We start from the raw sequence: 16,817 nt of genomic DNA on the forward strand, positions 1-16,817 counted from the left end.
CTTTGCACTGGCAAGAAGTCAATTGCATAGACATAAGGTATCATGGTTCATATGGTTCAGGAAAGGAAAGTTGCCACAACAAACAAAAACCCCTGCTGTTTTTTTTGCAGACGAAAAAGAGCCACGTAACTGATCCACAATGCCAAACACCACCCCCGGGCAAGAGTGGTGCTATTTGCAGGGTAAAAAAAAAAAAAACTGAGCTGTCTTTTATTTGTACATAACCTCTTTAATAATGCATCAGTTGTTAATCCTTTCCCATTGGCCATCGGCTTGTTTCTTATAAGAGCGGGACTTTCCATCAGGAAATACAGACACTTGTGGACGTGGATTGTCCTTTAGATACTGGAGCGAAGATTTCATATGTTGGACAAAATGTGGAGGTTCTGCTTCTGGAGATGTGGAAAAACACTGCAAAATAGAAGAAAGGTAGTGAGCGGAGTCCAACGTGGTCATGTAATGTCTGCAATGCTGCAATGTACTCGCTTTAGTCATGGCCGGCATAGAGGCCCTGACAGCAAAACCTCTACAGGAGACCACCCTATATCCAGGCTTTACATTCCACCATAACAGACCCAAGGTGATAATCATCATATTGAATACATGCATTAGGGTATGCGCACACAATCAGGAATGGTTCAGGATTTGACACAGGTGAAATCTGCATCTGAGGTCACTGGCATGATGATTTTTTTCATTGCATGCATTTTTTTGTCACTTGAAATAAAGCTAATTGAAAGTCTGGGAAGAAAAAAAAAAAAAAAGTGATTTCCTGTTTACAGATATATTGGGGGTATGTGCACAGTAAGTAAACGCTGCAGGTTGGATGCTGCGACCGCAGCGTCCAGCTGTTACAGCATAGTGGATGGGATTTCAAGAAATCCTATGCCCACTATGCGTGCATCGACGCCCACGGCTCACCTGTAGAGCCAGACATGTGGCACATCTTTCCAGACCGCAGCATGTCAATTAATATAGCGGTGACGCTCTGTCTCCGCTGCGTAAATTACCCACACACTTTCATTAGATGCGGTAAAATTGCATTATCTTTCTAGTAACCTGTGTATTAAGTGCGGGAACACAGCTTACTACCCCTGTGTACTAATTTACATAATGGTGAATCTTGTGACACTCCTGGACATACATGAGAAAGTGGAGGAAAGCAAAAAGAGGTACCCTCCTTTTTTTAAAATAATTAGAAAAAATATTGTGGGGGTCCCCCTATATTTGTTAACCAGCCCGAGTAAAGCATACTACTGGGACTGGTATTTCAAGATGGAAAGGATCCAATCTCCATGAACCTTACCAGCCTGATAATACCAGGCCGCAGCCTGCTTACCTAGGATGGTTAGCAAAAATAGTGGGATCCCCTCAAAAAAAAAAAAAAAAAAAGTGTGGGGGTGCCCCTATTTTTGTTAACCAACCAAGGAAAAAGCAGGTCTGGTATTCTCAAACTGCCGAGGCCCATGGATTTCGGCTCTCTCCAGCCTAAAAATAATGGCCCCACAATTGGCGCATCCAAAGATGCGCCAATTGTGGCACTTTACCCGGCTCTTCCCACTTGCCTTGTAGTGGTGGCAAGTTGGGTTCATATTTGTGGGGTTGATGTCACTTTTGTATTGTCAGGTGACATCAAGCCCAACACTTAGTAATGAAAAAGTGTCTATAAGACACCTATCCATTACTAATCCTATAGTTGTATGGTAAATAAAGACAAAGCCAGAATCAAGTCTTAATTGAAATAATGACAGACGCCTTTAATAGATCTTAATTAAACCATACTTATAGCAACGCCTATTCTACCGACACCCTCATCTCCTGGAAGAGAATTAAAATAAAAAAGCAACTGTATACCAAACCTGTCCGCCGAGAAGATATATATACTGTCCCACGACGAGTCCAGCTCTGCTACATCTGGATGACTTTGGCTGAACGGTGGCATTATGCGAAAACTGCAGTGTAGGTTTACTTCCGGCTGAAACAAGGTACGCCATTATTTAAATTAGTACACATGCATAGTAAGCTGCATTCCCGCCAGGGCTGTGGAGTCGGAGCTTGTTTTGGTGGAGTCGGAGTCAGTATAAAATGGACCGACTCCTAAAATATATAATAAATTGGGTACAGTCGTTCAATGCAGAATGTGCTGAATAATTTTTCATAGGAATTTGGGAAATGTCCTATAAATGGCTGTTCTATTCCTGATCTAAGGCCACATTCACACAAGAACAGGTTCTTTCTATTGTAACGGACAATGCTTCAAACATAAGTACAATTAAACTGATGAATGAGGGTAATGAACAACAGCTAGAAGAAAATGTAGGATTCAGTATGTTTGAGATGGAAGGCCACAATGCTCTTCATGTAACTGAGGAACAAACAGATATTACAACAGAAGAACAGCAAAATTATACTGTAGAAATAGATGATCTTGTTGAAGGTGCTTCAAAACACTTTCCTATTCATCACATGCGCTGTGTTGTGCACACGCTGCAGCTGGCAATAAGAAAAAGTCTGCAAGAGGGACATGCTGGAAATCTGATTGTAAAAGTGAGGAAATTGGTTATTGCCGCCAGAACCTCTAAAATTGATTCCATCTTGAAGAGACGTGCTGGGAAAGTATTAAGTTACGTACCGGTATTTTTCGGAAGCCCATGACAGCACCACGAGAGAGGGGATCCGCCCTTCAGGAACAGGAAACCTACAGATACAAAAGGGCGGCACCTCTCCCACGCATCAGTTGGATTACAGAGCTTGAGAGGCTACCATGGTTAGTACACAACATATAATATATACAACCTATCCTATTTACCAAAAATTTTTTATACCATCTCCCATATAAGGTAAATCTGTGAACAATCTTCTAAAGGAGTGCACCCCTATATGTGAACAAGGGAGGGAACTAAGGGTGCTGTCATGGGCTTCCGAAAAATACTGTTACCGGTACGTAACTTAATACTTTATTCGGACTCCCATGACAGCACCACGAGAGAATTACAGAGATGTAAACTAATTTAGGGAGGGACTACAGCCTGCAGCACCCTTAGCCCAAAGGTGAGATCTGAGGAGGCACCCATGTCTAACCGATAGTGGTTAAAAAAGGTGGAAGGAGATGACCAGGTGGCCGCCTTACATATCTGGTCAATTGACACTCCAGATCTCTCTGCCCAAGATGATGCCATGGCACGAGTGGAATGCGCCCTCAGGTTCTGTGGAGCCAGACCGGCACCTGTTGTGTAGGCAAGAGATCGCCTCCCTAATCCATCTCGCTAATGTGCGCTTTGACACTCTACACCCTTTCCTGGGACCTTGGAAGGATAAAAACAATGCGTTCTCCCTCCTCCAAGGATCCGTGGCTGCTAAATATTTAAGTAGGCATCTCTTAACATCTAGAGCCTGAAGTTTTTGTTCTTTAGGATTGGTTGGATTAGGGAGGAAGGAAGGCAGAACTATCTCTTGTGTCCTATGAAAATGAGATGCTACCTTGGGAAGGTATGCCGGGTCTGGCCTTAGGATTACTCTATCCTGTAAGAATTCTGTGTAAGGGGGCAATCTGGAAAGTGCCTGTATGTCGCTTATTCTACCTGCAGATGTTATTGCTACCAAAAAGGCTGTCTTAAGTGATATCATCTTTAGTGAAGCAGAATCCAGAGGTTCAAACGGTCTTTCTGTCATGGCTGTCAGGACTAAATTTAAGTCCCAAGGTATACACCTATCCTTGAGTATGGGTCTCAATCTGGTAACTGCCTTAATGAATCTCGACACCCAATGGTTGCCGGCAATGTCGCAAGCAAATAGGGCCCCTAAAGCTGAAACGTGTACTTTTAATGTACTAGTGGCAAGGCCCACGCGAGACCCTTCTGGAGGAATTCCAGAATTTGTTTTATGGGTATTCCATCCCTGGTATTAAACTCAAAGGTGGACAGGAATCACCTCCAGGTTCTAGCATAGATATCTGTGGTGGTTTGTTTCCTGCTTTTTAGGAGGGTATCAATTACATTTTTTGAGAATCCTCTATCCTTCAATAGTGCCCTCTCAAACACCATGCCGTCAAACGGAGTCCCGCTACTTGTGGGTGGTTGACTGGCCCCTGGTAGAGGAGATCTGGAAGGTTCGGCAGTACCCAGGGATCGCTCACTGACATGGTCCTCAACCATGCAAACCAGGTCCTTCTGGGCCAGAAGGGGCAATTAATATGACCCTTGCCTGATCTTCCCTGACCTTCCTCACTACCAGAGGTAGAAGGTTCAAAGGTGGAAAGGCATATGCCAGCGAGAAGTCCCATTTTATTAGGAGGGCATCCACTGCCAGTGGATTTTCCCTGGGATTTAGGGAGCAGAAAGTTTTTTCCTTCCTGTTTTCTTTGGTGGCAAAGAGGTCCACCTCCGGTTGACCCCATTTGCGGACAATCTGGTTGTAGCTGTCTGAGTTTAACGCCCATTCTCCTTGCTTTAGGGCCCTGCAGATAAGAAAGTCTGCCTTCATGTTGTCTTTTCCCCTGATGTGGAGTGCAGTTAAAGATAGAAAATTTTTTCTGCTATCTGAAGGAGACGTTCCGTTATCCGCATCAGGCGTCGGAGCGGGTTCCCCCTTGGTGGTTGACATAGGCTACTGCTACCTGGTTGTCCGAGAGTATCCTCACATGATGGCCCTGTAGATACATAATGAGTTCTTTAACGGCCAACTCAATCGCCAACAGCTCCCTCTGGTTAGATGAGGTCTCAGCATCGGAGTCACACTGTCCCTGTACCACTATGTCCCCCATATGGGCCCCCCAACCCAAAGGACTAGCTTCTGTGGTTATTACACGGGTTATCTGCATCACCCAGAGCACCCCCGAGGCTAAGTTTCCATCATCGAGCCACCACCTAAGAGATGTAATAGTTGAGGGGCTTAGCAATACTTGACCCTGCAAGGAGCCCTCTAAGGCCCTGCTATTAACCAGTACATCTTTCTGAAGGGCCCTAGAGTGGAATTGTGCCCACTTGACTGCTGGGATACATGAGGTTAGGGAGCCTAACAGGGACATGGCCTGCCTGAGGGTCATGGAGGGTTTATCAATTGCCCGAAGAACCTGCTGCTGTATTTGCATGTAATTTATCTACGGGTAACAGACACTGCTGAGTTTCTGAATTTAACAGCAAGCCTAGAAACTTCTGGACCCTTAAGGGCTGAAATCGGGATTTCTCGTAATTTATTATCCACCCGAGGTTCTCTAATCTGGACTTAGCCTTCTCTAACTGGGATACACAATGGGCCACCGAATTTCCCACAATCAAAAAATCATCTAAGTATGGGACAATTAAGATGTCAACTTCCCGTAAATGAGCCATAACTTCGGCCACTATTTTTGTAAATACCCGGGGCGCTGCTGAGAGACCAAAGGGAAGGGCTCTATATTGATAATGACGGATTATACCGTCTATCGAAACCGCCACTCAGGAACTGCTGGAAATCTGCGTGGATAGGCACATGATAGTACGCGTCTTTCAAGTCCACGACTGCCATAAAACACCCTTCAAACAGCATCTTTATTGTTGAATTGATGGACTCCATTTTAAAGGTGCGATTAACCAAAAATTCATTAAGGAAACGTAAATTAATAATCGTTCTAGATGTTTTATCCGGTTTTTGGATTAGGAATAAGGGAGAGTAGAAACCTCTTCCTCTCTCAGATTCTGGAACCTCTATCAGGACGTTTTTCAGGCACAGGTTCAAAACCTCTGCTTCTAAAGCCGCTTGTTCGAGGGGTGAAGATCTTAAGGGTGTTGGCTTAAAGGTATCCTGTGGGACTTGAGTGAACTCCAACCTGAGCCCGGTGGATATCACATTCCACACCCAGTCACTATTGGTGACCTGTAACCATGCTGGGAGGAAGGATGACAGTCTACCCCCCACGGGAATTGCTAGTCATTGGTTCTGTCTCTTGCGTTCTCTTGACGAGCGCCTGAACATGAAGCCCGTACCTCTTCTCCTTCTATCCTCCCATCTGGGACGGTCTCTATTAGGTGAAGGGTTGCGCCTTCTCCCTTGACCGAATCTCCTATTAAATGGACGTTGGTAAGATGTGGACCAGAGATTTGGGAATTTTTTCTTATCCCCGGCCTTCTCAAGCAGTTCATCCAGGACTGCTCCGTATAAATATTCCCCCTCACACGGGATAGCACAGAGTTTCGCCCTGGATTGGATATCTCCCGGCCATCACTTTAGCCACAGGGCTCTCCGAGCCGCATTAGAGAGTCCTGCTGCCCTGGCGGCCATTCTTACTGCATCAGCCGAGGCGTCCGCTAGGAAGGCTGTGCCCTCCTGAATTATTGGTAGGGCCCCAAGGATTGTCTGTCTAGATGTTCCTTGTTTTAACTGCGACTCTAACTGGTCCAACCAGACCATCATGGACCTGGCCGTGCATGTTGATGCTACTGCTGGTCTTAAGGAACCAGCTGCCATCTCCCAGGTAATTTTAAGGAAGGTATCTGCCTTCCTGTCTAGAGGATCTTTAAGGGACCCCATGTCCTCAAAGGGTAGTGAGGATCTTTTTGATGCCTTCGCAATGGCTGCATCTAATTTGAGGGCCTTGTCCCAAGTATTCACTGTCGGATCGTCAAAGGGATATCTACGCTTGAGGGCTGGTGGTAGCGACCCTCTTTTATCTGGCTTTTTCCACTCTCTGCGGATCAGATCCTGAATCTTTTCGTTTAGTGGGAAGACTCTTCGCTTCCTCTGCTCCAGCCCCCCCGAACATGACATCCTGCATGGATAACTGAGGCTTCGGCTCCTCCACTTCCATTGTCCCTCTGACTGCTTTTACTAGCTTGTCTACTCGGTCAAGCGGCAAGCAAAACCGACCAGAGTCCTCTTCCTCGGAGGAGGACGAGGGAGATGAAACAAGGGAGTCCTTCTCCTCCACTCTGTCGAGGAATCGGACTCCACCGGGTCCTCACCCCTTAAACTTTCTGGTTGGGACAGAGATTTTAGGGTTTCCTTCATCTCTGCCCTGACTATATCCCTTAAACTCGCAGCTACCACGGGCGACTCCTCCGCCACTGTCTGCTGGATACAGGGGGGACACAACCTTTTGGGGCATGAGTCTGGTAAAGGGCAAGCACAGAGTGCACATCCCCTGTGTATGGTTTTACTCGTAGCTTTCTTCCCCTAGAATAAAACACAGAAGGAGGCCCCGTCACTGCGTGAACATTCACGAAGATCACTTACCAGTGCCACAGTCAAGTACCAGAGAATGAGGGGGATGAGGGGGATTTCTCTCAGTCGATGCTCCTGTCCGCCTAGAGGAGCCTTTATGACTGGATTGGTAACTTCGTCCCGCATGCTCCTTACTGTCACGGGACTCTCTTCTTCTGTTTGACCTGCCGAAGGTCATCCAGGGGCGGCAGTGATGACTGTCGTTGCTGCTGCTGCTCCTGATCGCTCTCCATTACTGCTCGCAATAATGTGGCCAAGGCAAGGCACCCATCTAAGGTCCAGCCTATATACCCCTCCTCCGGACAGCAGATTATCCTCCTGCCGTGCCCTCCCCCCAAATAGGGCCCCCCTCCCCAGCTGGCGCCGCTCCTGGCAGGAGAACTGGCGCTTACCGGCGTCTTTCCGATGGGCGCCGCCATCTTGGGTCCCAGCGCCTGCGCAGTGGCGCCGCCGACCCGGAAGCGCTCCCAGGCTCCGCCCCCGACGTCACCGCGACCGTAAGTCACGCGGGACGCCCGGGCGCACCAGTATGCAGCGCTCCTCGGCCTCAGCACCCTGCAGCCGCGCCGGCCCCCCTGACCACCGTGATTGCGCTGCCGGAGCTGGGAGCCCCCCGGGGGGCATACTCACCGGCGGCAGCTTCTTTATGGAGACGGACCTCCTCCGGATGCCGCTCCCTGCTGCACACGCCACCGCCGTGCCACCCATCCTGGGCCACTGTGGCGTCCTCCAGGAGCTCCGCACCAGGCCGAGGTAGGAGACCCCCTCGCTACCTGCACCGGCCGATCGTCCTGGGATCCGGTCTTCTGTAGGATCCCGTCCCCTCAGAAACAGGAAACCAACTGATGCGTGGGAGAGGTGACGCCCTTTTGTATCTGTAGGTATCCTGTTCCTGAAGGGCGGATCCCCTCTCTCGTTGTGCTGTCATGGGAGTCCGAATAAAGGGGCAGCACTTATTTAATGATGGAGCGATTGCTTGAACTAAAACCGCTTCTTATAGATATGAAGAACCCTCAGGTAACCCTAAATGAAGGTCTATGGACACAGGTGGCTGAACTGAAGGAATTTTTATCACCCATTTACAGTGACTAAAAAATTACAAGCTGAGGATTTAACTCCTGGCATTTTCATAAGGGAGTGGAAGAACTTGCCTGTCCCAAAGAGGAGGTTTAATCGCAGATGGCATTTCTGCTTCAATGAAACAGAGAGAGACACAGCTATTGGAAAATAAAATTTTTCTGGCAGCTGTTTATGTGGACCCAAGTCATCGTATATTGCTTGATGATCAACAGCTTACTAAAGGAAAAGAAGCTCTGACTGAGGTAGCAGTTAGGATGAGTTGCCTACAGGAGGACTGCCAGGTGCAAGAGGACTTGGGTCCTGACAGTGCTACTGCTGCCATATCTTCATCCTCATTAGATGAGGCGTTTGACTTTGACAAGTATTTGGATGACATGGAGCAGGCAAAGCGTTCCCGCAAGGAAAAAGATTTCACTCCGTCTCCTATAGCAAGGAGATTGACCATATTTCAGCACAATGTTTCACTTGCTCTCAAAGAAATAGAAAATTCAACCGTTCATCAAAACTGACTGTGCATGAGGCAATTCCTTTATACCCGGAAATTGTTATAGATGTTCCCATGTGGTTACGGCTTTGCCTCCAACCCAAGTTAGTGTAGAGAGGTTGTTCTCTGGCCTTAAAATTATTAGGTCAGATGTGAGGTCATCTAAGGAGGATCTGATGGCGGCAATTCTATTTCTCACAACAAATTCATAGACTGCACACAGGGTTTAGTATGTTTTTGTTGAAAACTGTTTTTTGCCACTTACATAGTATGTATGTATATATATATATATATATATATATACACACACACACACATATATATATATATATATACACACACACTATATGTATACACAGTATATGTAATCGATATTAGTGTTTTACATATTTAAAATTTATTACAGTTTTGTGTACTAAAGTTGTATTCCAATAAATATTATGTTCTATCTAAATATCTTGATTATTGTATCATAAAAATGATTAAATGTCTGATTTTCACATTGTACTACAATACATTTTTCACTTAAATATAAGCAATATATGTCGGAGTCTGTGTAAGGGAAATTGAGAAGTCGGAGTCGCAGGTTTGGCTTACCGACTCCACAGCCCTGACTCCCGCACTTAGTTGCATGCGTATTAAGAAGATAATGCGGTTTTACCGTATCTAATGAAAGTGTATGGGTAATTTACGCAGCGGAGATGGAGCGTTTCCACTACATAAATAGGCCTGCTGTGGTCTGGAAAGACACTCCGCATGTCCCTCTCAGCGGGTGGGCCGGAGGCATCCGTGCATGTATAGTGGGCATAGGATTTCTTGAAATCCCATCCACTATGCTGTAACATCTGGCCGCTGCGAGTTGGACGCTGTGGATGTACTACTTTCAAGCACAACTGGGCTCATTTACGAAATTAAACCATTTTTGTGGGGATATGAAATTGGCACCAAACTATATACTGGTGTTCACCCTCAACACACATTCTTTGAATTATGACATACTGGCATCTTAAAATGCCACCCTAACCCCATCTATAATATATAGTGAAAATATGACTTTTACATAACTTAAAATTTCTTTTCCTTCACATCACATCCCAGCATTTTGTTTTTATTTCGCGCTTTGTTAGTTATCTTTAATGTATGTTCATTGTGTGCAGTAAAATACTTACCAACTGCTGTCGTCTGCAGTTTCCAGCGCTGCGCTGCTCTTTCACCTGCATCAAGCAATTGCAGCTCTTTCTTGCCGGCTTCCACCACAGACCGTATTTCATTTCTTAATGCAAGTCTATAAAAGTATTGTTCCAAGTCTCAGTCTTAGGCCACGTTTAGTATTTAACATCAGTATTTGTAAGCTAAAACCAGGAGAGGAACAATCAGAGGAAAAGTATAATAGAAACCCGTCACCACTTCTGGATTTATCACAGACTCCTGATTTTAGCTTAGACTCTTAACTTTGTCAGCAATTTTTTTTAACCCCTTTCTGACATCGGATATAATAGTACGCCGATGTCGGACTCCCCGTTTGGTGCAGTCTCCAGCGCTGAGCCCGCACCTTTCCGGGCACATGACAGCTGATGTGCCTGCAACAGCCGTGGGTAGAATGACAGTGGCATTTAACTCTCGCTTCCGGCAGCGTGACAGAAATCCCGCCCATCGTTTACCCCGTCACGCAATCGCGGGTCACAGATGGGTTGGCATGACAACCAGTGGTCTCCAGCAGACCTCTATGGTTGTCACAGCCAGACTGCTATGAGCACTGCCTGGTGGTCGGCGCTTAAAGCAAGTGAGCATTTCTGCTACATACAGGCAAACTGATCATCGCCTCTGTGTAGCAGAGTCGATCAGACAACTACAGCTTCTAGTCTCCTATGTAGACTATTGAAGCATGCCAAAAGTTAAAAAAAAAAAAAAAAAAAAAAAAGTTCAAAATATTTAAAAAATAAAAAAAAACAAAAAAAGTTCAAATCGCCCCACTCAAAATAAAAGTTAAAAAAAAATTAAATATACACAAATGTGGTATTGCTGCATTCAGAATCGCCCGATCAAAAAAAAAAAAACCCCAATCGCTAAAAGGCATAACAAGAAAAAAAGGCAAAAGCCAGAATTACCTATCTTTTTGGTCGCCGTAACATTGCATTAAAATGTAATAACGGGTGATCTAAACACCGTATCTGCACCAAAATGGTAACATTAAAAACGTCAGCTCGGTGTGCAAAAAATAAGCCCTCACCCAACACGAGATCATGAAAAATGGAGACGCTACAAGTATCGGAAAAGGGCGCACTTTTTTTACTTTGGAATTTTATTTCACCATTTAAAGTAAAAATAACTTATAAATGTTTGGTGTCTATGAACTTGTAATGACCTGGAGAATCATAATGGCAGGTCAGTTTCAGTATTTGGTGAACAGGGTAAAAAAAACAGTTGCGAGATTCCACTTTTTTTTTTTGCAGTTTCACCGTAATTGGAATTTTTGTTCCCGTTTTCCAGTACACGACATGTTAAAACCAATGGTGGTGTCAAAAGTACAACTTGCCCCACAAAAACAAGCCCTCACATGGCCAATATTGACAAAAAAAAAAAAAAAAAAGTTATGGCTCTGGGAAGAAGGGGAGCAAAAACGAAAATGCAAAAACATAGATACCTCTGGTCATTAACGGGTTAATAAAGTCAATGTCTTCTTATCATGATAGCAGTACACAATACTCATGCTGGGAGCGCCCTCTAGTGGTGTCTGTAAGGAAACACCATGATCGTGTGATGGGTACCTCATGCTGGGAGCGCCCTCTAGTGGTGTCTGTAAGGAAACACCATGATCGTGTCATGGGTAGCGGTCCAGGCTCCACAGCCGACACATCGTCTGTCTCCATGGAAGACGCATCCACCGAGAAGCAGAACAGCGACCTTTCAAGCACACAGAATGGATCTCACATTTCACAAGGGTTTGATACTACCCAAAGTCACCATAGGAATCTCCTATCCTTAGTGCTGGCATTAGCGGAATGACTCCGCTATATACTCACATCCAGTATCTCCTTGTCCTCCTGATGCAGCCAAAAGTCAATGTTTGGGAGAGGCATCCAGGAATAAGGCCCAATGTTTAACTGCTCCGTTTCCGCATCATAGATATTCACCATCTAAGACCAAGACACCAACACCAGTGTTACTCCACGATTGGCGTTCCAGCTAATACATAGCAGAAAACAATGTGGGAACCCCAATGACAACACAACATATTGGTAAATCAATGTAGACTTCTGTATGCGTACTTAAGGGGCAACTATTGGACCTAGTTCACACTGTTGTCAGAGGCTTAGTTCGGAGCCACCACTGGCATCTGTGTCAGATAGGCATTACTCCGCACTATTCCTCCTTGATATCTACTGAAACCAATGGACGCCATTAGTCAATATAGTGGAATTTGTCAGCACCAAATCCAGAACTGGCGGGTCCCCAGCAGCTTCTCCCCACCAACTGACCGTGACTGACAAGCCTCTGACTGTTTATAGGCATAGACTTGTCAGTCACTGTCAGCGGGCGGGGAGAAGCCATCGGGAAGCTGCCTGTAAGAATAGTCACCAATGTGGCTCGGTCCACGACGGCTATCAAATGGTATCTTTCTCTGAAATGCTGCAACATGACTGATATGGCTGATACATACTTCCCAATCAGTGGGCAGCATGGATCAGCTACCAGATTTCCTTTAAGGGTTACTCCACCTCTGGGGACATTTCTACTTAAATGTATGCATTTAGGGTGCCAGGAAAGCCAGGTGGGACCAGGTTAGATCCTAGCACTGCAGATCCTGATCAGATGCACCTGGCTAGCTTTGACTAAGCACCAGGACAGTCACCCTGCCCTCTGTCAGCTGAGGGAAGCTGAGCAAAGTGGGTTGCGGTGGAGCTGAAGAGAGAAAAAATAACCTCTCTGCACAGGTCGTGTTCACCAAACTACAAGTATCAATGGCAGCCTTGGACAATAACGGTTTTGTTTCACTGAACTGGGACTAGCTCAGCCATGTGAGAGTAACCAGGGTCTACTTTGTTTTGTTGGCGGCTGGCTAAAGCCAGGGATTTTGGATTTATGGATTTGCTGTCGGTGCTATGCAACCTGTGGAAATAAAGGTCACATTGTTTTGACACAAAAAGGATAAACTAACCAATAAATAGACGAGTATAGATACTGAACCCTTACATCTCCTCCTGCAAGAGTGTATGCAGAGCGCAAAGCCTCATCCGGTTGCCGATCCTCAAATTTTGCCCTGCAGATTTCTCCTGTTTTAACATTTACTGCTGAATTAAAAAAAAAAAAGCACACAGAATGAGCCATTGCAGAATTCACGCTGAATTTTCTCAAAACCTCCAATATCTGGATGGGCAAGGAGAGCACCCAAGAGGAGATTATGGGGTTAAAACTGAATGTGTATGCTCCCATGTCTCTTCTAAGCAATGCTGACGAAAAATTAATATTGCAGACATTACGCCCCCTCCTTTTCCTTCATAGAGGAAAACACACAGAAATGGTAAGAGTGATGTATGTAGGTCTGTGTGCAAGGGTGTCTGATGTTTTTGCGCATATCACTATGTTCACAAGTTCAAAGCTCAAAATCCAGCTTACACCCCTGTACATAAAGGGTCACTCAAGTGAGCAAGAACTTACCTAGGCCATAAATAATTGGGAGGTGAACACCATCCTCCGTCCGGTCATTTATATCTGAAAAATAGAAATGATATTGGGCCATCTTAAACAAAATCAAACAGATTTCTGGAAAATAATATACATTAAAGGGAACCTGTCACCCCCCCCCAGGGCGTTTTTAAGTTGATTAGCCACCTTCAGCAGCACTAAGGCTGCATTCTGCGTGCTGCGGAGGCCCCAGAACCCACCCCGCAGTGTGTTATGATGTATTCACACTGCGGGGCTGAGGCCTCCGCAACACGCAGGCGCAATAGCCTGATGTCGGTTCTCAGGCAGCGCGCACTGCGCATGCCCGAGAACTCTTGTCACAGCGCAGGCACCTGCATTCAAAACAGGAGGCGGCGGCAGCGCACCGGGGCATGATTGACGGATGGTGGGCGGTGCACAGACACAAGACAAGGGGCATGATGGACGGATGGTAGGCGGCTGATACAGGGGGACACCATACCTATGGGACACCTTACAGGTATGGGGACCTATTTATAAAAGTCGATATTTCAGCGTTACTAGGGGTCAGAAAAAGAAGAGCCACCTTCACAGAATGCAGCCTTAGTGCTGCTGAAGGTGGCTAATCAACTTAAAAACGCCCATGGGGGGTGACAGGTTCCCTTTAAATACTCTTAGGGTACCATTACTGCATTTTTAAAACAATAGTGCACCGAATATGTATTAGGTACGAAATATATATATTATATGCTGATAAATTCTACTGTCTGCAGCCACAGCTAAGGGAAAAGAAGGCAGTTAATGAAAAAGATGTATGGCTGATCTCAGTGGAGCTGAATTATAAGGGTTATTCCCCACAATGGCGTTATTTTTCACAGAGTACAGTTAATGCAGACTTATTGTTAACCTACAGATCAAGCCCAACAGTAAGATTATTTCTTGAATGTTTGTGGGTTTTTTTCCCCTCCATCTCCCACTCTGTACAACCACCAAACACTGCTAAAACTACATTTCCCTGCAGCACCTTGCTTCTCCTCAGTGCTGCAGGCCCCTTTCCCTGCTCTCCCCTGTGCTTTTAGTCTCACCTCTCTGAATTGTTGTCTCAGCTATACTGGAAACCCCGATGAATCTGTAAAATTGCTCTGGCTTCCAGTACAACTAGACTGTCTCCACCACGGATATGTGTCACATCAAATATCTCTCCATACACTGTACGGCCATGTATAATACTCAGCCAGAGTTCATCTTCTGCCATATGCATCAATATAGCGACATGTTTGTATTTATACCCATGATCTGTTAGTCGGCATTAAGTGCAGCTCATCCATTCTCGACTCTGCCTCTATTACAGAGCTTGAAATAACAAATGTGGAAGCATGGCAGAGCCGAGCATAGGACAGCTGAGCTGTGATTTATGACAGGTGCTGACAGATCGATGTAAAACTGCAAATTTTGATCTATGAATGCATAAGGCAGAGGACTGAGTGATTTTATCTTCCGGACGTCAGCTACAAGATCAACGATGTAAAAATATACATGCAGAAGGCAAAAAAAAAAAAAAAAAAGTCAGTCTGGCTCTAAGCTCTAAACCCTCACTTGTACAATAATGCTCATACTACTAATGTGGATTAGCTCACAGATATTCTAAATTTCACACACTGGCAGACACAGGTCCCTGTCTAAGAACAATATATGGGCCCTTTGCAGCCCAAGAGCTCAGAAAAATACAAAACTGCACCTGCTTTGGAGGTCGAAATGGGCCCCCTTACCTCTCGGGCCCCTGTGCGGCGGTACAAGTTACACCATTTATATGCCCGCCCCTGATGGCACACATTAATATATCTGTGGATAATCTAATTTCACAGTCCAGCCTGTCCTGTGTGTTGGGTATAAACAAGCCAGCAGCTTAGGCCTGTTTCACACTTCCGTTTTTGTGTCCGCCAAACGGATCCGTTTCCGTTTTTTTGACGGAAACTGATGCCAACGGATCCGTTTTTTTAAAAACGGATCCGTTTTTTTGACGGATCCGCGGTAACCGTAATGGAAGTCTATGGGACAAAAAAAACGGATCCTGCAAAAAATGGCGGATCCGTTTTTTTACGGAAAACAACGGATTTTGACGGATTTGAAAAAACGGAAGTGTGAAACAGGCCTTACACACACGGCCAAAATTGTTGGTACCCTTTTGCGTCTAAAGGATGTGCAACAAATTATTAAGTTGTATTGCACGTGGGTTCTACGTTAATCTGGCCAACCAATCAAAAGTACAAGAATCCAAGGAACCGTTATCATCACTTGTGGAGGACATCGAGATAAACGGCAACATTTCATGGCGCGGCCTAGCAGATAGGAAGCAGTGGAAAGTCACATACCTGTAACACACAATGTGGCGAGGTGGATGTCCTCTGCTTGTTGGTGAAACGCTTCTACAAAACAGGATATGAAAATCTGTTTATTAAAGTCATTACAAACTGTTTGAAGGGAATCTTCAGCGACAAAACGCTGTGTAGCTGCAGGTGTAGCTCGCTGCCTCTGATCACTCCCTCTGCCCTCAATGACAGTCCACGCTGCACACACCATTTGCCTGCAGATTACCACTAGATCTACAGGTAAATAGCATTTTTTGCAGTTGACACGTTCCCTTCAATAAAGGTTTTTCCACTATATACATTTATAACATATAGACTGATCAGTATGGGTCAGACAACTGTAACACCTATCATTTTGAGAATAGTTGCGCCTAGTAGTCTCTTCCCAGCAGAGATGTGGGAGTGCATGAAATTGATCCGGAGGCTCCGATTCCTCATCAATAGTTGGATCAGCCCGCTAGAGACGGAGTTCACTAGACGGACAAACAGTTAGACGGTGGCATGTTGAAATGATTTAACACATTAAAGGGTACCGGTCAAAAACTTGGATGCTTCCAAACCAGGTATATGGCTGAGTAGCCCTCTAAAAGATAAGCAAGCTGATCCCTTTAAAACCCCAAGAGTGACGCTCTGGCAGCAAGAAATCAAGTTTTTAAATTCAGTACAGAGGTGGACAAACCTTTGGTGCAACCAGGGGCCCAAGAGGAAGGGGGGGGGGGGTCAACGTCCATCTCAAAAGCAGGGGATGATCAACAATGAGCTATTGGCCTGAAAAGGGCCAAATATTGCTGTTGCACAGGGGCCCTCTTCTGTCTGTCACAGGTTCAGTATCTATGTGTCTGGAAGTGCACTCTGGCGTAACGTTGCACTTACAGCGCCTCAGCCCCACGCTGTATTCCCCGACGTGTATCAGCGCCAATGACCTGTCAATAAACCACATGAGAGTGGCACTAGGCAGGAAACACAGGGTGAGGCGGAGGAGATAGATGAAGTGCATAGTCACACCCCAGTGCACTTCCAGACAACAAAGATAGAAGATTTCT

At 45.6% G+C, this 16,817-nt stretch overlaps 1 protein-coding gene across 3 annotated transcripts in view; it reads right to left on the minus strand.

Annotated features, from left to right (window-relative positions):
- Nucleotides 1–208: 208 nt before the first annotated feature.
- The window catches only part of NTAN1 (N-terminal asparagine amidase), a 43,121-nt gene continuing 26,512 nt past the window's right edge, over nucleotides 209–16,817 (minus strand). Inside the window, exons 6-12 of one of the 3 annotated variants that reach the window (XR_012219890.1) lie at nucleotides 15,778–15,831; nucleotides 13,421–13,474; nucleotides 12,956–13,053; nucleotides 11,785–11,898; nucleotides 11,530–11,665; nucleotides 9,931–10,046; nucleotides 209–411 (exon numbers count right to left, since the gene is read on the minus strand). Coding sequence is in view for 1 of the 3 variants with exons in the window: in XM_073542928.1 (XP_073399029.1) it covers nucleotides 241–411; nucleotides 11,785–11,898; nucleotides 12,956–13,053; nucleotides 13,421–13,474; nucleotides 15,778–15,831 (491 nt within the window). In the remaining 2 variants the exon portion in view is untranslated. Of the gene's footprint in view, nucleotides 412–9,930; nucleotides 11,666–11,784; nucleotides 11,899–12,955; nucleotides 13,054–13,420; nucleotides 13,475–15,777; nucleotides 15,832–16,817 lie in introns of all 3 variants that reach the window. The other 2 variants (XR_012219889.1, XM_073542928.1) reach the window with 2 other exon arrangements.

Source organism: Dendrobates tinctorius, unplaced genomic scaffold (genome assembly GCF_039654945.1).
Source record: "Dendrobates tinctorius isolate UK_male_01 unplaced genomic scaffold, ASM3965494v1 ptg000129l, whole genome shotgun sequence".
Lineage (NCBI taxonomy): Eukaryota > Metazoa > Chordata > Amphibia > Anura > Dendrobatidae > Dendrobates > Dendrobates tinctorius.